Source organism: Stegostoma tigrinum, chromosome 35 (assembly GCF_030684315.1).
Source record: "Stegostoma tigrinum isolate sSteTig4 chromosome 35, sSteTig4.hap1, whole genome shotgun sequence".
Lineage (NCBI taxonomy): Eukaryota > Metazoa > Chordata > Chondrichthyes > Orectolobiformes > Stegostomatidae > Stegostoma > Stegostoma tigrinum.
In genome coordinates, this window is record NC_081388.1 from 24,836,197 (window position 1) to 24,860,030 (window position 23,834).

General features: G+C 43.4%; 2 protein-coding genes across 6 annotated transcripts in view; one reads left to right on the plus strand and one right to left on the minus strand.

The window, feature by feature from the left end:
* qtrt1 (queuine tRNA-ribosyltransferase 1) overlaps nt 1-2,482 on the minus strand; it is a 30,406-nt gene extending 27,924 nt beyond the window's left edge. For all 4 annotated transcript variants that reach the window (XR_009442980.1, XM_048522174.2, XM_048522173.2 and 1 more), the window contains exons 1-4: nt 2,247-2,482; nt 1,898-1,966; nt 1,193-1,331; nt 490-568 (exon numbers count right to left, since the gene is read on the minus strand). Coding sequence is in view for 3 of the 4 variants with exons in the window: in XM_048522174.2 (XP_048378131.1) it covers nt 490-568; nt 1,193-1,331; nt 1,898-1,966; nt 2,247-2,462 (503 nt within the window). In the remaining variant the exon portion in view is untranslated. The remainder of the gene's footprint in view (nt 1-489; nt 569-1,192; nt 1,332-1,897; nt 1,967-2,246) is intronic.
* A 7,164-nt stretch (nt 2,483-9,646) lies between these two features.
* LOC125447493 (uridine-cytidine kinase 2-A-like) lies at nt 9,647-22,383 on the plus strand. Of its 2 annotated transcripts, none has more exons than XM_048521921.2 (7): nt 9,647-9,755; nt 14,727-14,886; nt 15,250-15,346; nt 16,342-16,484; nt 17,028-17,125; nt 19,662-19,710; nt 20,216-22,383. In XM_048521921.2, the coding sequence occupies exons 1-7, from the start codon at nt 9,660-9,662 to the stop codon at nt 20,347-20,349; spliced, it is 777 nt and encodes a 258-aa protein (XP_048377878.1). In that variant the 5' UTR covers nt 9,647-9,659; the 3' UTR covers nt 20,350-22,383. The 2 variants fall into 2 exon arrangements, with proteins under 2 accessions (XP_048377878.1, XP_048377879.1); XM_048521922.2 differs by lacking the exon at nt 9,647-9,755 and adding an exon at nt 10,154-10,462.
* The last annotated feature ends 1,451 nt before the right edge of the window (nt 22,384-23,834 follow it).

Sequence of the window (23,834 nt, forward strand, 5' to 3'; positions counted from 1 at the left end):
TCCCAGATGGATGATGGGGTGGGGTAAGATCTTGTTGAAACTGACAGAATACAGAGATGCCTGAATAGAGTGGATATAGAGAAGTTTCCACTAGGAGAAGTTAGGACCCGAGGCCACACACAGAGGATGATCCTTTAGAACTGAGATGAGGTGGTTATCTGTGCAACTCACTGTCACATAGGGCTGTGAAGGCCAAGGTATTGAGTGTATTTAAGACAGACAGAGATAGATTCTTGATTAATAAGGGGATCAAAACAATGGGGAGAAAGCAAGGGTTCAGAAATACATTAACAAAAATTAAGTAGCAGACCACACCAAATGGACTGAAGGACCTAATTCCGCTCTTGTATCCTACAGACTTTTGGGAGAGAGCACAACAGGGGAGGGACACAGTGACTATTGGTACTAATGGACATGAAAGGAGTTAGCTGAACCTGAGCAAATGACACTTGGAGAGGCAATCACTGTGAATGTGTTATTCTCACCGACCTGTACATGGCCTCTTCGACTCTCGGCCCAGACACTGTGCTGCTCACTACATCATCCAACTGCATCATGATGTCTGAACCTAATGCAGCAATGACAGAAATGTAACAATACAGCAGCAAACACACCCCGCAAACACCCCACCTCCCCAACCCCTGCCCACAAAGCGTCTCCCCGCACGCCCTGACCCCCGGCCACAACCTGCCTCCCCTCGTGCCCCAACCCTTGCCCACCATCCCATGTGCCCCCAGCCCCCACCCACAACCTGCCTCCATGCGTGCCCCAACCCCCACCCGCAACCTCACACGCCCCCGGCCCCCACCTACATCACCCTCTCTGCTTGCTCCGACTCTGCCCACAAACCCCTCCCCATGTGCTCTGACCCCACCCACACTCCCCAGCCCCCACCGCCCCCCCACCCCACTTCTTTGATTTCTGGCAGTCGATCCTAACTGGCCCAATATCCTGCTCCCCCTCATCTCTGTTCATTCAACCAAAACTCCTTCCAGTTTCTTTTGTCATGCTACTTCTGCTCAGCTTGAGCTTGCTAGTTAGTTATATTCTGTCACACACCTTATATGAGCCCTTCCCCTTCTCCCCCAGCGTATTCCAACCACTTCTGCAACCCCAGCCAGCCCACAACTCCTCAGCCTTCTCATTGCTGTACCTGACTGTTGTATTAGGCCAATGATTAGACAATGTTTACCAAGAGCATTCTGTATTTCAATTGATTTTTCAGGTGACAGGAGAATTTGCTTCCCATCATAAGGAGAACAGAATCGTACCCCTTCTTCTGTCACTTCAGCCAATTCCACCAAAGACACCATCTGAAACCCACCACTGTCCTACAAAAAGAAAGGATATGAAACAGTACAGGTACAAAATACCCAGAAGGAAAGTGAACTGAGCAACCATATTCAAGGGCATGCAATGCTAGGGTCCTATCAGGTTTGTACTTAGTACATGTGACAAATGAATAAATCTAAATCCTCTCAAAATCACATCACTTCACACTTTTCAGGGCTGAACTTCATTTGCCACTGTTCTGACTAGTCTGAAGTCTAAGGTTTTCCTCCTGCAATGGCCAGCCTGGCCTCTCACAGCAGTCTGGGAAACATGTGGGTCAGGGTGTTTATGTAATTACGCTGCTAAAACTATTCATATCTCCTCACTCTCAATTGTAACTTATTCAACTAGCTCACAGATCTCTTTGCTGGTTGCAAAACCTTCTCTGTCATAGTTGTCCTTCTCTATTATAGGTGGTTGTCAGATAGCAGGGGAATTGGATGGACATTTCAGACAATTTGTATGCTCCAAAAATAAAAGATTGCTGATTGAGGAAAGTATCTTAGTTTGGGGTCGCAAAAGGACAAACTTTTCCTCCTGTTAAATGTTTCTGTTGCATACTCACTGTTAGGAGTGCTCTCTTCCAGTTCATAAAACCATGCAGTCCATTGGCCTTTGAAATAAGTTCTGGCCCCTAGACAGAAACATAACTTTAGGACTAAATGGCTGAAGGTACCATACAATGTATGAATACGACACAGAAGAGCAAAATCCCAACTAATGAACTGTAGTCTTCCCACCTCTCCCTCCAACGTGATCCTCGCAGCCTCGTACCCAGGCACCGGACCCCAGCCCCGGCCTCAGCCTCAGCCTCATGCCCAGGCCCAGGCCCCAGCACCATGACCCCGACCCCGACCCCAAGCCCAAGCCCCGACCCCAAGCCCAAGCCCCGACCCCAAGCCCCCGGCCCTCACCGGGCGGGTCCCCAGGTGGTACGTGTTTCCGAGGAGGATCCGGCAGCCGAGGGCCTCGAGCTGCGGGACGGCGATGCCCTTGAGGGTTCCCTGGGTTCCGACCGGCATAAAGACCGGGGTCAGGAGCTCTCCGTGCGGGAGCTGTATCTGTAGGAGCCGGGCCCGGGTCACAGGGCACTCAACACGGCTTAGAGTCCGGAGCGGGGCCGGGGCCATGGCAGCGGGAGCGAGCACTGCGCACGCGCGCGTGAGCACGTCACCTGCACGCTATAGGCTGCACGCTATAGGTTATCCTATAGAGTCCTATTTCGGCTCTATACTCCACATTACCGCATCCATGATAATTGTGTCTACCATATACATCGCAAACTAAAGCTAATCATACATACCATCATATAGGCTCTATGCTATATGTTACCATAGATTGTGGTATAGATTAAAGACTATAGAGTATCATGTAGATTCACAGAGAGTAGGAGGTGGAACCATTTGTTTGGCCCTTCAAACCTGCTTGCCATTCATTATGATCATGGTTCATGATCCAATGGCCTGTTCCTGCCATTCCCAGGAAACAGTCCGGTAAACCTTCCTGTACAGCAGGAACATTCTCCCTCAGATAAGGAAACCAAAGCTGCACACAATACTCCAGGTGCGGCCTTACCAAGATAACAAACTGTGGAGCTGGATGAACACAGCAGGCCAAGCAGCATCTCAGGAGCACAAAAGCTGACAGGAAAATCCGAAGAAAGGTCTAGGCCCGAAACATCAGCTTTCCTGCTCCTCTGATGCTGCTTGGCCTGCTGTGTTCATCCAGCTCCACACTTTGTTATCTCGGATTCTCCAGTATCCACAGTTCCTACTCTCTCTGCAGCCTTACCAAGGCCCTGTTATAATTGCGGGAAGCTATCCCTGCTTTTGTGCTTGAATCCACTTTCTATCGGGGGCCAACACCTCTTCAACTCGACTTGCTGCACTTGTATGCTTACCATTCACTAACCAATTAGGATACCCAGGTCTTGATACACATTTTACGCTCTTGGTGATATCTGTGTGTTTCTGTGATTTTGGTGATTTGGGAATCTCTGATTTGGATCCTTTTGGTGATATGGATATGTTTCTGATGTTGGTGTTATGGCTATTTCTTAGATTTTGATAGTATAGGAATTTCTCTGATTTAGATGATTTTGCTGATGTAGGAATCTTTGATTTGGATATTTATATCTCTAATATTATATGATATAGGAATCTCCCTGATGTTGGATAATATGAAAATCTTTGATTTTGATGATACAGGAATCACTAATATTGGTGATATGAGAATCTCTCTGATTTGGCAATATAGTGTCATACAGCATGGAAACAGACCCTTCAGTCCAACTAGCCCATGCTGACCAAAATCCCAAAGTAAACTAGTCCCACTTACCCGCTCCTTGGCCCACATCCCTACAAACCTTATAAAAACTGAAAGAACTGCAGATGCTGTAAATCAGGAACAAAAACAGAAGTTGCTGGAAAAGCTCAGCAGGTCTGGTCGCATCTGTCAAGAAAAAATCAGAATTAACGTTTCGGACCCGGTGAGCCTTCCTCAGAACTGAGGACTCTTCCTTACAAACTTTGCCTGTTCATGTACTTATCTAAATATCTATTAAATATTGTAACTGCATCCATCACTTCCTCTGGAAGTTCATTCCACATACAAACCACTCTCTGTGTAAAAAATGTTGCCCCTCATATCATTTTTAAACCTTTTCCTCTAATCTTAAAAAATCCCCTAGTACTGAAATCCCCCACCCTAGGGAAAGACACCTACCATTCACCCTATCTATGACCCTCTATCAGATCACCCTTCAACCTCCTATGCTCCAGTGAAAAATGTCCCAGCCTATCCAGTCTTTCCTTATAATTCAAACCCTCCATTCCTGGTAACATCCTGGTAAACCTTTCCTGAACCCTCTCCAGCCAACAATATCTTTCCTATAACAGAGCGACCAGAATTGTACACAGTACACCAGAAGAGCCCTCACGAACATCCTATACAACCTCATCATGATATCCCAGCTCCTATACTCAAAGGTCTGGGCAATAAAGGCAAGCATGCTAAGCACCTTTTTAGCCACTCTGACTACATGTGACGTAAATTTCAAAGAACCCCTAGGAGCTAATCTAAATAGCCATGAAGGGAGAGATGCATTATTTGAAATATCATAATATGTTTGGTATTGGTATCAAAACAGAAAATGGGAATTTCTCTGATTGTGGATATTTTGTGAATCTCTCTGATTTTGGTGATATAGGAATCTTTGTGATATTGGTCATAAAGTCATAGAGCTGTACAGCATGCCTAAATAAATTGATATCCATTTGTAAGCATTTGGCCCAGATCCCTCTAAACCCTTCCTATTCATATATCCGTCCAGATGCCTTTTATATGTTGTAATTGTATCAACCTCCAACACATTCTCTGGCAGCTCATTTCATACATGCACCACACAAAACGTCGCCCCTTAAGTCCCTTTTAAATGTTTCCCCTCTCACCTTAAACCTATGGCCTCCAGTTGTGGACTCCCCCACCCTGGGGAAGAGACCTGGGCTATTCAGCCTATCCATGCCCCACATGATTTTATAAACCTCTATAAGGTCACCCATCAGCCCCCAATGCTCCTGGGAAAATAGCTCCAGCCTATTCAGCCTCTCCCTGTAGCTCAAACCCTCCAACCCTGGCAACATCCTTGTGAATCTTTTCTGAACCCTTTCAACTTTCATAACATCTTTCCAATAGCAGGGAGACCAGAATTGAGAAGAAAGTCTTCCAAAAGTGTCGTAAACCCAAAATGTCGACTTTCCTGCTCCTCTGATGTTGCCTGACCTGCTGTCTTCCTCCAGCTCCACACTGTATTAACCAATGTACTATACAGCTGCAACATGATCTCCCAATCCTATACACAATGCACTGACCAAAATAGGCAAGCATACCAAATGCATTCTTCACTATCCTATCTACCTGTGACTCCACTTTCAAGAAACTATGAACCTGCACTCCAAGGTCTCTTTGTTCAGCAACAGCACAGGACCTTACCATTAAGTGTATAAGTCCCACCCTGATGTGCCTTCCCGAAATGCAGCACCTCACATTTATCTAAATTAAACTCCATTTGCCATTCCTCTGCCCATAGAAATCTGAGGAAACTTTCTTTGCTGTCCACTACACCACCAATTTTGGTGTCATCTGCTAACCATATCTCCTATATTCACATTCAAATCATTTATATAAATAACAAAGCAATGGACCCAGCACCAATCCTTATGGCATACCGCTGGTCACAGGCCTCCAATCTGAAATGCAATCCTCCACCACCCTCTGTTTCCCACCTTTGAGCCAGTTCTGTATCCAAACGCCTAGTTCTTTCTGTCTTCCAATGTGATCTAACTTTGCTAACCAGTCTGCCATAAGGAATCTTGTCAAATACCTTACTGAAGTCCATATAGATCATATTCAATGCTCTGACTTCATCAACCCTCTTTGTTGCTTCTTCAAAATACTCAATCAAGTTAGTGAGACAAATCTCCCACACACAAAGCCATGTTGACCATCCCTAAGCAGTTCTTACCTTTCCAAATACATGCTAATCCTGTTCCTCGGGGTTCCATCTAACAACTTTCCTACCACTGTTGTCAGGCTCACTGGTCTATAGTTCCCTGGCTTTCTCTTACCACCATTCTTAAATAGTGGCATCACATTAGCCAACCTTCAGTCTTCTGGCACTTCACCTGTGACTATCAATGATACAAATATCTGAGCAAGGAAGCCCACAATCAATTCCCTAGCTTTCAAGAGAGTTCTAGGGTACACCTGATCAGGTCCCAGGGATTTATCCACCTTTACACATTTTAAGCCATCCAGCATCTCCTCTTCTGTAATATGGACTTCTTCAAGATGTCACTGTTTATTTCCCCAAGTTCTCTATCTTCCATCTCCTTCTCCACAGTCAACACTGATGCAAAATATTCATTTAGTATCTTCCCCATCTCCTGCGGTTCCACACAAAGGCAGCCTTGCTGATCTTCAAGGGGCCCTATTCTCTCCCTAGTTACTCTTTTGTCCCTAATGTATTTGTAGGATCCCCTTGGATTCTCCTTAATCCTACTTGCCAAAGCTACCTCATGTCCCCTTTTTGCTCTCCTGATTTCCCTCATAACTATACTTCTATTGCCTTTATACGCTTCTGGATTCACTCAATCTCTGCTGTCTATGTTTCCTGACATATGTTTCCTTCTTTTTCTTGATCAAAACCTCAATTTCTCTAGTCAGCCAACATTCCCTACACCGATCAGCTTTGCCCTTCACCCTAACAGGAACATACTGTCTCTGGACTCTCTGTGATTTGGGATGGCATGGTAATCTCTGTGATATTGGTGATATGAGAATTTCGCTGATTTTGAATGATATGGGAATCTCTCTGATACTTCAAGAAAAAGGAGACATTTGGCAGGTATAGACAGCTGGAATTGAGTGAATCCCTTGAGGAGTATAATGGCAGTAGGAGTATAGTCAAGAGGAAAATCAGGAAGGCAAACGGATTAAGAATGATCCAAAGTGTGACTAGAGAGAGAATAGGCCCTTTAAAGATTTACAAGGCTATCTATGTATGGAACTATAGGAAATTGGTGAGATACAAAATTTCACATCACTATTTACTTTGGAGAAGGATATTGAAGCTATACAACTTGGAGAAATAAATAATGATATCTTGAAAGGTATTCATATTATAGAGGAGGTGCTGGACATCTTAAAACACATGAAGGTGGATAAATCCCTGGGACCTGCTCAGGTGTATTCCAGAACTTTGTGGGAAGTGAAGGAAGTGATTGCTGTTCCCTTGCTGAGACATTTCCTTCATCAAAAGACACCGGTGAAGTGCCAGAAAACTGGAGGGTGGCTAATGTCGTGCCATTATTTAGGAAAGGTGATAAGGAAAAACCAGGGAACATATAGACTGCTGATCCTGACATCAGTGGTGGGTGCGTTGTTGGAGCGGATTGTGAGGGGCGGGATTTACATGTATTTGGAAAAGCATGGACTGATTAGGGATAGTCAACATGGCTTTGTGCGTAAGAAATCGTGTCTCACTAAATTGATTGAGTTTTTTGAAGAAGTGATAAAGAAAATTGATAAAGGTAGAGTCGTAGACATGTCTATATGGACTTCTGCAAGGCGTTCGACAAGGTTCTGCATGGTAGACTGGTTAGCAAGGTTAGATCACATGGTTTCCAGGGAGAGCTAGCCATTTGGATACAACCTGGCTAGAAGCTTGGAGACAGAGGGTGATGGTGGAGGGTTGTTTTCTGGACTAGAGGCCCGTGACCAGTGGTGTGCCACAAGGTTCAGTGGTGTGTCCACTTCTTTTTGGCATTCATATCAATGATTTTGATGTGAATGTAGGAAGAATGGTTAGTAAGTTTGTAGATGTTACCAAAATAGCTAGTGTAGTGGATAGTGGAGAAGGTTATCTTAGAGTACAGTGGGACCTTGATTAGATGGGCCAATGGGCTGAGGAATGAATTAATGAATGAATATCCTTCATTGTCATGTGCATTTGATATAAAATACAGTTAAAAGTGTGTATTGGCACTCGTACATAAACACCATTCACAGAATAAAATAAAAAAAGATTAAATTTAAAGAGAGTCTAAATTTTTCCTCTCCACTGCTGCAGCATACTGCTACCAGAGTCCCGCTCCGGGCTACACCAGCCCACACCATGGTGCTGACAGAGTGTCCAACTCTGGGCTACACCAACCCACACCACGCTGCAGAGAGTGTCCAGCCCCAGGCTAAACCGGTCCACACTTTGCTGCAGAGAGAGACCCGCTCTGGGCTACACTGGTCTACACCACGCTGCAGAGAGTGTCCCGATCTCGGCTGCACCGGTCCATAGAACACTGCACAGAGTGTCCCTCTCCGGGCTACACCAGGCTGACAGACTGCCTCTGCAGCCATGCTGCCTCTGAAAATGCTGCCACTGCTCCAGAGTCAATCAAAGCCACTTCCTGCCGAACAGCTCCCTCTATCAGGTAAGTTTAAGAAAACAAAGGGGTAGAAGAGAAAAAGAAAGAAAAATGTGGATCAGGAGGCCAAGCCCAGGCACAGGAGCCTAAACAACAGCCTACTCCTCCGCTGCCATATTTTATAAATAATAGTGGCAGATGAAGTTTAATTTAGATTATATGAGGTGTTACATTTGGCAGGGCAAATCAGACAGAATGTATACCACTTAATGGTAGAGTCCTGGGGTGAGTTGCTGAACAAGTAGACCTTGGAGTGCAGGGTCTTCGTTCTGTTGAAAGTGGAGTCACAGATAGATATTATAGTGAAGGCATTTCCTACACTTGCCTTTATGGGTCAGTGTGTTGAGTATAGGAGTTGGGATGTCATGTTGCGGCTGTTCGAGACATTAGTCACGCCACTGTGAAATTCTAGTCTCTAAGCTATAGGAAAGATGTTGTTAAACTTGAAAGGGTGCAGAAAAGATTTATGAGGATGTTGCCAGGATTGGAGGATTTGAGATACAGGGAGATGGAACAGGCTGGGGATTTTTTCCATGGAGCATCAGAGGCTGTGTGATGACCTTATAGAGGTTTATAAAATTGAGGAGCATGAATACGGTGAAGGTCTTGTTCCCAGGTTAACAGAATCCAAAATTAGAGGTGAGTGGGGCCAGATTTAAAAAGGATCTAAGGGGCAACTTTTTCGCACAAAGGGTAGTGTGTGTATGAAATAAGCTGTCAGAGAAAGTAGTGGAGGCTGGTACTATTACAACATTTTAAAGGTTTCTGGATGGGTATATGAATACAAAGTGTTTAGCGGGATAAGGGCCAAATGCTGGCAAATGGGATTAGGTTAATTTAGGATATTTAGTCAGCATGAACGAGTTGGACCGAAGGGTCTGTTTCCACACTATGACTCTAATGATATGGTGATTTATGATTTGGATGATATATGAATCTCTGATTTACAGGATACTAGGTATCTGTGATATTGGTGATATGAGAATATCTCTGATAGCAATGATGCAGGAATTTCTTTGATTTTGGATAATATGGGAGTCTCACTGATTTTAGATGATATGGGAGTCTCTCTGATTTTGTTGTCATAAAATTTATGTCTCCCTGATTTTGGATGAGATGGGAGTCTCTCTGATTTTGGGTGATACGGGAGTCTCTCTGATTCAGGATGATACGGGCATCTCCCTGATTTAGGATGATACAGGAATCTCCCTGATTTTGGGTGATACAGGAATTTCTGAAATCTCTGATTTGTGCGAGCTGACTACCGAGGCAACCTATCTTGATGAGACACCAACAAAAGTTCGGTTGAGGCCTACATAAACGCGCGCATGCGCCGGCTCCACAGTCATGTCGGCGGTGATGGCGGCCGATGCGGTGCTTGAGCGAAAGGTGCAGCATCGGCCTTTTCTTATTGCGGTCAGCGGCGGGACCGCTAGCGGGAAGGTAGGTCTTCGTGCTGATAATGGCGACTGTGGCCTGGGATTCGAGTGGGACTGTGTCTCGAGTGGTTTCGTCAATCCAGACTTTCGAAAACATCCGCATGGCGAGCCGGAGCAGTAATGTGCAGGCGCGGTACCGGCCTCCGGGGCGAGGATGCTACGCAGGCGCAATGCCGATGCCGGCAGGGAGGGTGCGACGCAGGCGCGGTACCGACGCCCGCGGGGGGGGATGGTGAGGGAATGCGCAGGCGCGGTACCGACGCCGGCTGGGAGGGTGTGACGCAGGCGCGGGACCGACGCCAGTTTGGGGGCTGGGGAGGAATAAGGAATGCGCAGGCGCGCTACCGACACCAGGGCGGTGTGTGAGGCATGCGCAGGCGCGATACTGGCCCTTATTTCTGGAATGGAAGTGAAAAGGCCGACAGGCAGAGTTGGGTTATGGGTTACATCGGGCCTCAGTTACTGGGCCCTTCTGAAGAAACGCTGAGTAACAAAATAAATGCAAATAGCGTTTCTTTTTCATCATTAACCTAGGTTTTTGGTGTTATGAGTAGTCTCAGGGAGTGTCTGCCTAGGAACGCGCCAGGTTGAGGATAGACTGGACATGGGCAGCAGGAAGATGCTGTTGAGCTCTCAGTCATGAGGTACTTTGCCCCATTATCTGCTGCCGTTAGCACGGACGAGGTGAAAAGCAAAGGCCTTCTTCCAAGAGTGAGTGATGAGTTTGAAATTGGAAGATAATTTTAAGGCGAGAGGAGAATTGATTTAAAATGGAGCTAAGGGTCAACCTTTTCACAAAGGGTGGTGTGCATATGGGAATAAACTGCCAGAGGAAGTGGTAGATGCCGGTACAGTTACAGCATTTAAAAGTCATTTGAACAAGTACGAGTAGGAGAGGTTTAGAGGGATATGGGTGAAGGCTGGGCAAGTAGATCTAGTTTTGTTTGGGGAAACTTGGTCAGTGTGGACAGGTCAGTCCAAAGGGCCTGTTTCTGTGCTGCATGACTCTACTGATCCCTTGCCTGTCTCTCACTTCAGAACTTTGAGAAAGGCTGACTTGAAATGTTATCTTTGTTTCTGGCTCTGGCTGTGTTGCTTTACTGGTATTATTACTATATTGGGGAGAAAGACTTGGATGACTTCAAGACAAACTTCACACTAACAGCTGGGCTCTAAATTTGAGCTTGACTGCTTACCAAATGGCACAGTCTCTTTTTATTTTGGCTGTTGAATTTTAAAATTGTCTTAAAAGCCAGTTAAATTGTAGCACAAAAACAGAAATTGCTGGAGAAAAATACATGTGGTAGCATCTGTGGAGAGAAAGCAGAGTTAATGTTTCAGGTCATGACTCTTCACATCTCTTCATCAGAATTAGATTCCAGAACCTTCTCAATGATAGATGTTAAGCCATCTGGTTTATAGTTTACAGCTTTCTGCCTCCTTTCTTGAACAAAGATTTTTTTTGTCATATCCTCTTTTGCCATATCCCTTCTTTCAAGATGTTTTAAAATCTGAGAAAACAGTGAATCTTGTTTTTTTTTTGTTGTTGATTTCAAAAATATATTTATTCTTAAAAGTCTTAGTCACCAATGCAGTTTAGCTCTGTATAGTAACATATCAATAAAACAAACATTGGAGTTTGACTCTATCGAAACAAACCAAAGACATCTCTTGTCTATATTTATTTGCGACTGAAGCACCCAGGAGGGCCCAATAACTGAATAGAACCCCCTCATTTAACTTTGGCAGGAAGACCTCAGACAGTGGTCTTTCTCCCTGCACTTTGGCGACTGCCCCAAGCTTTAGTGCATCCCTGAGCATGTAGCCCTGGACCTTGGAATTTGCCAGCCAATTCCTTCTTCTGGAAGGCCAACCAGTTTTGGGCAGATCAAAGAGTATCTTTCACTGAGTTGATGATTCTTCAGGCACAGGTGATGTTCACCTCGGTGTGCATCCTGGGGAACACACCATAGAGCGCACAGTCCTGTGTCACAGAGTTGCTTGGGTCGAAGCTTGACAGAAATGACAACTTTCCCAGACTTCCTTTGCAAAGTGGCATCAAAGATCCTAGGAAGCAGACCATCCGATTTTGAGGACTTCAACTTTTGGGTCCAGTAGTTTCACTGCCATTTTATTCCTGATGGTGATTACTTTAAGTTCATTTCCCCCCTCACCTCTTGATGTTCGATTTATGTTTAACAAGTTTTCTAAGATTTCTACTGTGAAGATGGACATACAAGACTTGTTCAAAGTGTCTGCTACATCTTTGTTTTCCATAATGAATTCTAAGTTGATCTGACTGAAGTACCACCCCAATTTCAGTCACTCTTCCTATTCAGACATGTGTAGTACCACTCAGTGTTTTTATACTGCTGCTTTTGCTCATTCTGCTTTTTACCTCCTTTTAATTATCCTTTGCTGGTTTTAAGGTCTGCCCAATGTCTGACCAATCACTAATTTTTGTAGATTTGTATATTTAATTTGTAATTTGATACTGTCACCTAGAAGGTTGTTACCACATGATTTTTTTGGTCACTTGAAATTTTAATTCCTGATTTTTTTTTTGTTTAAATCCAAAGCGACCATCTGCCATTTTGGGATTCCAACTCCTTCTGTCCCCAAAGTTACTAGGTTTCTGGATTACTAGTCCGGTGACACTAACCATTACAGTATCGCCTTCCCTGTATTGCTTAAAGTCATTGATTATTGTGGCATGTCTTGCATGTCCCTTTTTTTCTTTTTGAAGTCTGTTCTTGTAATACACTGAACACTGTTAGGGAATCTGTAAACTACTCCAGCAAATGGTATGTACCTTGCTGCTGCGTTTCTCTACAAACAACTGTTCAGAGTGATAATTTCAAGTTAAGGTCACCCCTCCATGCTGAACTGATGCCACTGTTAATTCTCACAGCTGCCTTTCCACCTTTTCCTTGACTTCTGACGTAATATTCTGTTAAAACCCTTCATTAAGGTTCCAGCATTGATTGACTTTCAACTGTGTCCCTGTCTCTGTATTGCCAATTGGGTCATACAAATTTATCTCTTTGTGCTGTCATTTCATCTTTGATTCAAATGTGTGCAGTCTTTGGCCTTTTCTGCAGGCACATTCTTATCTTTTATATGTTCTTTGTAAGACCTGAATTCTTTATTCAAAGCGGCCTGGAAAACATTCGGAACTGCCAGTGTTTTACTTGCACTCCATCCTAACTGGCAGAAAAGTTAGTGAAAAGTCCCCCTCTCCTCTTACTGTGCAAATAAATGTAATGTTTTATTCTAACAGTAGCTTTTAGTGACTGCTGGATTTGGATTCCTAAATCGTTCTATTCTTTTACAATCCCTATGCCCTGAGCATTCCGGGAGATGGCAGTAGCAGTAATCCAGGAGGCCTGGCTCAAATCCTGTCAAGGCAGCCAGTGGCATTAAAATTCAGTTAATAATTCTGGAATTGAAATCCAGTCTGTCTGGTGACTATAAAGCTATCTGGTTCACTGATTTCTTTTCGGGAAGGAAATCTGCTGTCCTTAGCTGGTTTGGCTCATGTATGATTCCAGACCCATGGCAATGTGTTTGATTCCTCCCTGCCTTCTGAAATGTCCTGACCAGCCGTTCCACTCAAAGGCAACTAGACATTGGCCTCAAATGTTTGCCATGATGCTGAAATCCCCTGAAACAATGAGAGAAAAGAAATTCTCTACAAAAGCCATTGCTGTTGCTCTTTTGGACTTAGTTTGAGGATTTTGTTTTCAAAGCTCTCAATGCCTTTTCCTATCCCTCATTTTACAACAGTCCATTGCATTTTGCAGTGTGCAGACCTAATTCTCTCATCAAATGTCATTTCCAGTTAGAGGCCAGGAAGAATTCGGTCAAAACACCATTTTCCATTGCTTTGTGATTGGATAATTGTGTACATGAAAACATGACAAATAACTTGCAGTTGTATAGAGTCATAGGTTACGGAACAGATGTTTTATTCCAACTCATCCATGCCGACCAAACATCCCAATCTGACCTAGTCCCATTTGTGTGCATTTTCCCATATCCCTGTTAAATCATTCCTATTCATATAACCCTTCCAGAGGCCTTTTAAATGTTGTAATTGTACAAGCCTCCACTACTTTCTCACTGGAGAGGAGGAGGAAGAGAGGTGACCTGATCGAGGTGTACAAGGTAATGAGAGGCATGGATAGAGTCAATAGCCAGAGACTTTTCCCCAGGGCAGACCTGACTGCCACGAGGGGTCATAGCTTTAAGGTGTTAGGAAGCTATAGAGGAGACGTCAGAGGGAGGTTCTTCACCCAGAGAGTTGTGAGCGCATGGAATAGTTTACCAATGGTAGTCGTGGAAGCGGAGTCACTAGTGACATTTAAGTGACTGCTGGACATGCACATGGACAGCAGTGAATTGAGGGGAATGTAGGTTAGGTTATTTTATTTTTGGATTAGGATTATTCCATGGGACAACATCGCTGGGCTGAAGGGCCTGTACTGTGCTGTACTTTTCTATGTTCGATGTTCTATGTTCTACTTCCTCTAGCAGTTCATTCCATGCTTGCCCAACCCTCTGCATGAATAAGTGACCTCTCAAGAACTTTTTTTTTTAGATCTTTCTTTCCCCTTTTACCTTAAACTGGTGTTTTGGACACTACCACCACCACTGTCCCTACTACTATAGGAAAAAGGCCTTGGTTATTCACTCTATCCATTGCCTTTCAAGATTTTATACACCTCTGTTCAGTCACTCTCATTCTCTGACCCTCCAGGGGAAAAAAGCTACAGCCTATTTAGCTCAAACCCTCTAACATCCTTGGAAATCTTTTCTGCACCTTCTCCATTTTAACAAATTTCCAATGCATGACCTTGCTGTGGAAGTTGAGCTGTTGTGCTTTGCCAAACATGCTGTCTTAAACTCAGACATATGGTTGAATTTTGAATTGTTGAACATATTGTTTAATCTTTTGTTTTTTTTTAAACTACAGTCCTCTGTCTGTCAGAAAATCGTTGAGCTGCTGGGACAGAATAAGGTGGACCAGCAGCAGAGACAGGTGGTGATCCTGAGCCAGGACAGTTTCTATAAGGTGCTGACTGCAGAACAAAAAGCCAAGGCCAGTAAAGGGCAGTATAACTTCGACCATCCAGGTACCTACTTGTGTTACACATGGGAAGGGCAATAGGAGAGAGATGATGAAGATGGATCAGTGGGTGTATGTTTATGAATGGGTGAGTGGAGAGAAAAGGGGTTGTGGGGTCTGTGTTAGAGATTACAGGGAGAGGCAGCATGGCTTTGGGAATTTGATAATTTGTGATTCTCGGAATGAAAGACCCTGAAATTCTGCTTTGTAACTTTGAAACTCGGATGAGTGAGCTGTGTGGCACTGTGAGGGCCTCCTGCTAAGGGCTTGTGTGGTTGTAGTAGAGGGATCCGTAGCAGAGGGATCCTTTGTAGTGACTCCCAGGTTCAGTTTGTTGCTGATTTTTCCTTTTTTTTTCTCTTGTATGCAGATGCTTTTGACAATGAATTGATTCTTCACACCTTGAAAGATATCATCAATGGCAAGACAGTCTCAATTCCTGTCTATGATTTTATTAAACACTCTCGGTGTGTATCAGAATGCATAGAATTATCCAACAAATCACCAACTGCAATACAATAGCTAATGAAAAATCAAGGTTGTAGGATTTGGAAACAAAACTGGTTATTTGAGAGTCAGGCTTTGGGGAATGGACTTGGAATCTACTGTCCTGCTGGTAATGATCACCATTTCAGAGATTGCACAATATTTGGGTGAAGGAGGGAAGCAAGGCTTTGTATTTCTGTTGGTCAATCACCCTGTGCTAGCAATAACAGCTGCTTTGTGGTGGGTGGTGTTTTTAATTGTCCAGGGCCCTGTAATTGAACCCAGCCCTCTAGTGGACTGGTGGTTGCGTCTGTTGACATTGAGTAAAGGCAGCAGTGATCCTCTCATGCTGGAATTTCTTCCTCAAGTAAATTGTCTCCTTAGTGTTCTACAAATGGGCATTGCCTGAAAAACTTTCAGAAGCAAATAACCAATGTGTATTTAGGAGAGAGAAATAAGTTGTTGGCTGCTAATTTAGACTAATTGGGAGGCATATGTGTCACAGTGTTTGTACTACGGCCACCCCTTCAACATCACCTTCCAAACACCTGAACACTGCCATCTGAAAAGATGAGGGCCACAGATTATTGAGAATACTATCTGCAAGTTCCCATCTAACCCCGTATCATCCTGACTGACAGTTTAGCACTGTTCTTTCACTTACTGGTTCTCAATCCTGAAACAATCCTTAACTCTGTGGGTGTCTCTATAGCACGTGGACTGCAGTGGTTCAAGAAAATAGCTCATACCTCTTCCAGGGCTACTTGGGATGGGTAATGAATGCTGGCTCAGCAGGTGATGCCCACATGCTATTCACAAAAAGTGTCAAACTAAAGAGGGCTAGTGATTAAATTAATGATTCTATCCAACTTGGAAAGAGATTGGTCTGATTGAATGGGGGATTATTTTAGAAGAATTAAGTGTTCTTTGCTCATGTGGATTTGGGGTGAGACTAACTGAGGTGTTTTGTACACAGAAAGTCTGAGATGGTGAAGGTATATCCAGCGGATGTGGTCCTCTTCGAGGGAATCCTGGTTTTTTATTCCCAAGAGATTAGGGATTTGTTCCAAATGAAACTTTTTGTGGACACAGATGCAGATACCCGGCTATCCCGAAGAGGTGAGAGGGTTTCCTGAGGGCTGGTTAGCCTTGGTTTGAGACATATCTAGGAGTTGGATACAATATTGGGCAGTTAGTGAATGGGATTGATTTTGTTCTCTTTCTGCACTCCCTTTGCTTCTCCAATGTCTGCTTTGGTCCCTCAAGAACATTTTCACTGGCTGTAAAAGTAAGAACTGCAGATGCTGGAAACCAGAATCTGTTGGAGAAACTCAACAGGTCTGGCAGCATCTGCGGAGAGATAGCAAGGTCAACACATCAGGTCTAGAATTCTGATGAAAGGGTCACTGTACTTGAAATGTTGACCCTGCTTTCTCTCCGCAGATGCTGCTGGGCTGGCTGAGTTTCTCCAGCAGTTTCTGGTTTTGTTTCATCACCTGGTTCCATGCTCTGGCCCTGTACCTCCCAAGCTGAGGAACTCTAGGCTATAAGATGGGCCTAGCTTTGGGGATGTTCTACACACTGACCTGTTTCCCAGTCTGTGTTGATGCAATGCTAATGTGGTTTTTTTTCAATTTTAACTATTTTGTTTCCTATCTCCAGTGTTAAGAGACATCAATGAGAGAGGGAGGGACCTGGAGCAAATTCTGACACAGTACACCACCTTTGTAAAACCAGCCTTCGAGGAGTTCTGTCTTCCGGTGAGCAATTATTCAGAAGTAATTGGTTGGAGTGTGGGTTGGTGCTAGGGTAGGAGAGGTTATAGGTGAGTCTCATTCTTACCAATTAGCCAGCTGTAGATGTATCGATAAGAGTGACCACCAGACACTCCTTGTGGAGATAAAGTCTCACTTTTACATTGAGAATACCCTCTGTCATGTTGTGTGGCACTATAAATAGGACAGACTTCAAATAGATCTTGCAACTCAAGACTGCACATCCAGGAGGTGCTGTGGGCCATCAACAAGCACAGAACTGTACTTCAACATAGTCTGTAATCTCATGGCCTGGTATATCCTAAATTCAACCATGACGATCAAGGGCTCCCCTGGTCATTCTGTTCCAATACAGTTACAATTCTGGCATCTTCCTGACAGTATGAAAAATTGCCCAACTATGTCCTATACACAAAAAGCAGGACAAATTACATCGAGCCAATTAGTGGCCCCATTAGTCAGCTCTCAATCATCAGTAAAGTGATAGAAGGTGCTATCAAAAAGCACCTGTTTCACAATGCACAGTTTGGGTTCCGCCAGGGCCACTCAGCTCCTGACCTCATTACAGCCTTGGTTCAAACATGGACAAAAGAGCTAAATTCCAGCGGTGAGGTGAGAATGACAGCCCGTGACTTCGAGGGTGCATTCAACCGAGTGTGGCATCAAGCCCTAGCAAAACTGGAATCCGTGGGTATCGGGACAAACTCTTCAGTTGGAGTCATACTTGACACACAGGAAGATTGTCAAGCTTGTTGGAAATCAACCATCTCGGCTTCAGGACTTCTCTGTGGGAGTTCCTTAGGATGGTGTTCTCAGGCCAACCACCTTTATCTGCTTCACCAATGACATTCCCTTAATCATAAGGTCAGAAGTGGGGATGTATGCCAATGTTCAGCACCATTCATGATTCCTCAAGTACTCAAATTCTGTGATTTAAATACAAGATCTGGACAATATCCAGACTTGGGCTGACAAGTGGCAAGTAACATTCGTGCTACACAATGATCATCAGCAATAAGAGACAATCTAATCACTGTTCTTTGACACTCAGTGCTATTAACAGCACTGAATCATCCACTATCAACATCCTTGGGTTACCGTTGGCCAGAAGCTGAACTGGACTCGTCACATAAACACCATGGCAATGAGATTAGGTCAGAGGCTAAGAATACTGCGGTGAATAACCCGCCTCCTGACCCCAAAGCCTGACCACCGTCTACGAGGCACAAGTCAGGAGTGTGATGGAATAGTCCCCACTTGCCTGAATGAGTGCAGCTTCATCAACACTCAAGAAGCTTAACACCATCCAGGAAAAAGCAGCTGCTTGATTGACACCGCATTCACAAGCAACTACACGCTCCATCACTGACACTTAGATGCAGCAGTGTGTACCATCTATCAAATGCTTTGAAGAAAGATCCTCTGATTGCATCTTCCAAACCCACAATCAGTTCTATGTAGAAGGACAAGGACAGCAGATCCATGGCTACACCACCACCTTCAAGTTCTCCTGTGTGCCGCTCACTATCCTGACTTGGAAATATATCCTGTTCCTTCACATTTTCTGGGTCAAAATCCTGAAATTCCCTCCCTAATGGCATGTGGATGTACCTGCAGCAGTTCAAGAGGGCAACTAGGAATGGGCAAGAAATGCTAGCCAGGTAGCATTCCCCTCTTCCCACAAGCTTTTCAAAACAAAAATTGAAATCGAGCTGAGATCAGTGATTTGAATTCTTTAAATTCAACAGATGTTGCTTTGAATTTAGTTTAAAATTTCTCTAAGTGAGGCTGGAAAGGTGCCTGGTAGGGAGCAGGAAACCTACAATGAATTATTGCAGAAATGGCTCAAGGATAGTGAATGAAAAGCAGCCAGAGCTGAATATAAGAACATAAAGTCTAGGAGCAAAAGGAGACAATTCAGCTCTTTGAGCTTGCTGTACCATTTGATACGATCATGGCTGATCTCAATTCCACTTTGCTGTCTGGTCCCTATAACACTACTGATTAAAAATCTGTCTGTCTCCTCCTTGAATTTACTCAATGTCTTGGCATTCACCACACTCGGGTAGTGAATTCCACAAATTCAGGCACTTTGAAAGAAGTAATTTCAGCTCACCTATTTCAAATTTAAACGTCATACTCTTAAAAACTGTAGCCTGTCTTTCTAGATTCCCTCACATGAGGAAACATCTGCTCTCCATCTACTTTTATCAATCCCCTTCAGCATCTTGTATACCTCAGTTAGATCTCCTGTCCGTCATCTGCTTAAACTGCTCAGTCTGTCTTCATAAGACATATCCCTCAATCCAGTGAACCTCCTTTTAAAGCTTCCAATGCACCTACATCTCTCCTGAAGTAAGGGGACCAGAACTGTACGCAGCACTCCAGGTATGGTTTCTCTAGTGCTTTGTACAGTTTCAGTAACAGTTCCTTACTTTTTATTCATTTTTTCCCTTTTAGCAGTAAATGCAAAATTCACCATATGAGAAAGAGCTGTCACTATTTGTGCTCTCATTCACAGACCAAGAAATATGCAGATGTCATCATTCCCAGAGGAGTGGAAAATTTGGGTAAGTAGAAGGATCATAATTTCATTCAAAGCTGGAGGGCTGTGCCAATGTGAAGGATTAGTGTAGAACTTTCTACATGAGGGTGGAGGGGCTTGATGTGAATGGGATGACGCATGAAGCAAGTGTGTAGGAAATAGGAGATTAAAGACAATAAGAGGTTCTGGATGTGAGTTTTCTTGCTGAGCTGGAAGGTTAGTTTTCTGACGTTTCGTCACCATTCTAGGTAACATCAGTGAGTCTCTGATGAAGTAGGACATAACTCCAGCGTTTCACCGGATGCTCACTGATGATGTGACCTAGAATGGTGACAATGTCTGAAAACTAACCTTCCAGCTCAGCGAGCAAACTCACATCCAGAACCTCAACCTGAGCTACAAATCTTCTCAAAACAATAAGAGGTGGTTGGGGGGGAGGAAAGCTTTCTGGAAAGCTGGGAGCTACACTGCTGCAGTTTATTAGAAATGGATCAGTGGAGTTTGATCTTCTGCTCCTCTGTCTCTTGCAGTTGCCATAAACTTGATTGTGCAGCATATTCAAGACATCCTAACTGGTGGTCTGACCAAACGCAATAGCTGTGTGAATGGACACACTGTGCCCCGAATTCGACATACATCAGAGTCTAGCTCACGCCCACATTGACCCTAAAAACAGACAGGGGCAGGGTCAGTATTATTCAGCCCCTGGGTCATAGGTGGACTAAGTGTGTGGATGACCAAGCTTCTTCATCTTCGTCTTCTTACAGACTCATTTAACGATGGGCCAATGGTTCTGTCGCACCATATGCATCTGATGGAATTGAGTTTTACGGGCCTGTGTCCTTTTGTAATGTTTCAGTATGTACCCAGAGTCAAGGCTGTCTGTCTCTGACATCAGTGAGTGGATATTGGTCCCATGATTGTGCTACGTTTTGTGCTTCCTGCTATTCTTTTCCCTTGTGTGATTTGGGATTGGTAAGTGGGACGTCTTGCAAAGCGACCCCCTCTCCTCCCTGACCCACATTGGTTGTGATTTTTGATATCCCCTTCCCTTGTACTGGATTGATTACCATTGCCTACTTTCCTCTGAGTAACTCCAAGATCTCATCCTGAAGGTGGCTGTACATTAATTTCTCCCTCATGCTGTGTGGTTGAGAATCAGCATTGTGGTCACAGCTTTTGTTCATTTTCAATTCTGAAATGATGTCAGTATTCCCTTGGAAACTTGTCTGAGCTGCTGTAATCTGTACAGCAAGGATATTACTTTGTCAGTGTCTTTGTCAGTGAATTCTGTGCATGACCTGATTTCATCCTTTTTTTTTTGTTGGCTGATTTCACTACCGGGATGCTCTAAATACTCTTGTCTTGTCTTATATGTGGTGCCTACAACTATAGTGTCACTGCCAAGTGAAGTTTATACCTTTTTAATCCACTTTTTATTTATGCTTAAAAGCCCCAATATTGACATCAAGAAATATGATTTCATTAGTGATTACATTATTGGAGTGAATTATTGGGATGCCCTAAAGTTGTGATTGGCACCACTTATAAATACCAGCCTTTTCTCAATGATACTACTGACCAGCAAGTCAGGAAGAGGAGGAGCCCAGTCTACAGTTCAATGAGATCATAGCTGATCTACACCATGACTCCATAATCCTTCAGACTCTTGATAGCAAATATTCATGATCTCTAATTTAAAAATTGATATTTCCACTCACCTCTCCTACTTTTATGTGAAAGAGTTTCATTTTTTTATTATCTGTAGAAGTGTTTCATAACTTTTTCTCTTCTATGAATGAATGATCTGGTTTTGACTTTTTTCAGGTTATGTCTCCTTGTCGTGGCTTTGTTAGTACAAAGCATTTACTTTTGTCTAGCCTGTCAAATGTTGTCAAATTTTCCTAGTCAGAAATAAACCCTTTGGTCTAACCAATCCATGGTGGTCATAATCCCAAACTAAACTAGTCCTACCTGCCAACACTTGGCCCATATCCCTCCACACATTTCTTTTTCATGTACTTGTATAAGTGCCTTTTTAAATGTTGTAACTGTACCCACATCCATCACTTCCTCAGGAAGTTCATTCCACACACGAGCCACTGTTTGTTTAAAAAAAAACAAAAAATTGCCCCAAATGTATTATTTTATCCCTTCCCCCCCCCCTCCCCTTCTCCCCTTTTTAAAAATATGGCCCCTAACCTTGATCTCCCACCCCAAGGAAAAGACACCTGTTTTTAGAAACTTCTGAATTCCATGGAATGCAAGCCTTTTTTTAATTGTAATTCCCTATCATCTAACCCTTTAAAGTCTAACATCATTCTGCTCAATCTGTGCTATTGTATCCTTTTTTTTGGGGGGGGGGGGAGAGCGTGTGACAGACTTGTCTTCTCTGACAAATTCCAGCACCACCATTCCCCCACTCACATTCAATCTCTCCCAGTGCTTTGGGTGTGCTGAGTATCTTTTAATTTCACTTGGTGTACCTTCGCTCACCCAAAAGGCTGTTAATTGAGTTAGGTCTACTCAGTATGGAAGAGATCATGGTTGATCCTCAGCCACTTATCACCAAGGCCCATTGAACAGTAGGCAGGAGCATTTGCTGATTTACATTTTCCTGATCCAAGACTGCTCAGATGTTTATGATTCCAGGTGCTCAATGTAGTCATTAAATAAAAAGTAGCTATTTTTGATCATATCTTGGATTTGGCTGATCCAATTCTGTGATTGGGAGACTGTCCCAAATGCCTGGATCTCCCTGGTTTCCTGTGTCTGATCTGCAATGTCTGTGTGGAATGTGTAATTACCTGTATTGCTACCCATTAACAGGTTAATCATCACTCCTTGAAAATGATGCTTTGTTTCACTTTGTATGTCATTGAAACCCAAGCTGGAAGAATCACTATCAATGTGGGCCCTCTATGATCACATTTTATTTGATGTTAATTGCAACTAAAGTTGTTAAAATGCTGAAATTCAGAAAATGAGCATATAAAGTATGTCTCCAGTTCATTGCTGAGAGAGTTCCTTCATCTCTCTGTTTAACCCTGAAACCCACCATTGGGATTGGTGATCTGTATGAAGTGGTCCAATGCATAATCTGCCTATGGTGCCATCTGTACTTATTTCATGTTTGGTGATGTAAGAAGACAATAATCTTTCAACACAAAGGCAAACTGTTCGTGATACCAGCAGATGGTCATGCTGGATGAGTTAAAATTCCAGTATGAAACCTGGCTTGTTTTTGTTTTTGCTATTTGGTTACTGTGGAAGTTAGTCATTTAACATGGTCAAAACAGACTGTCGATGTACTGTTAACAAAAAAGAATATCAAAATCTATTTTGCACAGGAGAAAAAAATTATTGCATTTAATAACTGTTTAAAACGGCCTTATTACACATTAAAAAAAATTCAATTCAACCTGTTATCCCTCAAAAACAACCTTACAGGTATGTACTCTTCAGTGAAGAGTCCTATGTTTCCCCTTTAAAGTTCCTTTCCAGGGGCATGACTTTGCAAGAAATAAAGTAATCAATCGATGCGTTTATTTAGAAAATGTCTCCTCCTGAAACCTTCAGCCACCTAATACAGCTCGATTATTTCTTAATCTTCCACAGCTTTTTGTTTCTGAAGCTTTTATTAACACGCAAAACACTTGAACACCTTCTGCCCTTACTATTCTATAGACTGCTAAACTGCACACTGCTGCTAGTGTGGACCTTTCTTATTACTGGAAGAAAAACTGCACTTTCACTGATCTTCTAGCTAGAATTAAGTTATTTAATAAAGACAGAATTATCACATCTCCTTGAGCCGTAGAACATCATCTACTCTCGTTGCTAAGGCACTAAACTAATCACCTCCAAAGGTTCTAAAAGCCTCATTTTAGTTACATGTAAATGAAATTTCAGGTGTTCTGGCATCACTCTTTGATCTTAACAAATTGAGGTTTAAAAAGGGGAAAATTCACAATATAGGAACACACATTACAGTTAACAGCTATAGATGGTTCTGTCCACTTTAGAACCAAGTTTCCAAATGAGGAAAGTATGAGTCTTCATCTTCTGCATGTGCTGGAAATCTGAAATGAAAACAAAAGATGCTCAATACTCAGCAGATCTGGCAGCAGCATCTAACTGAAGGGTGAA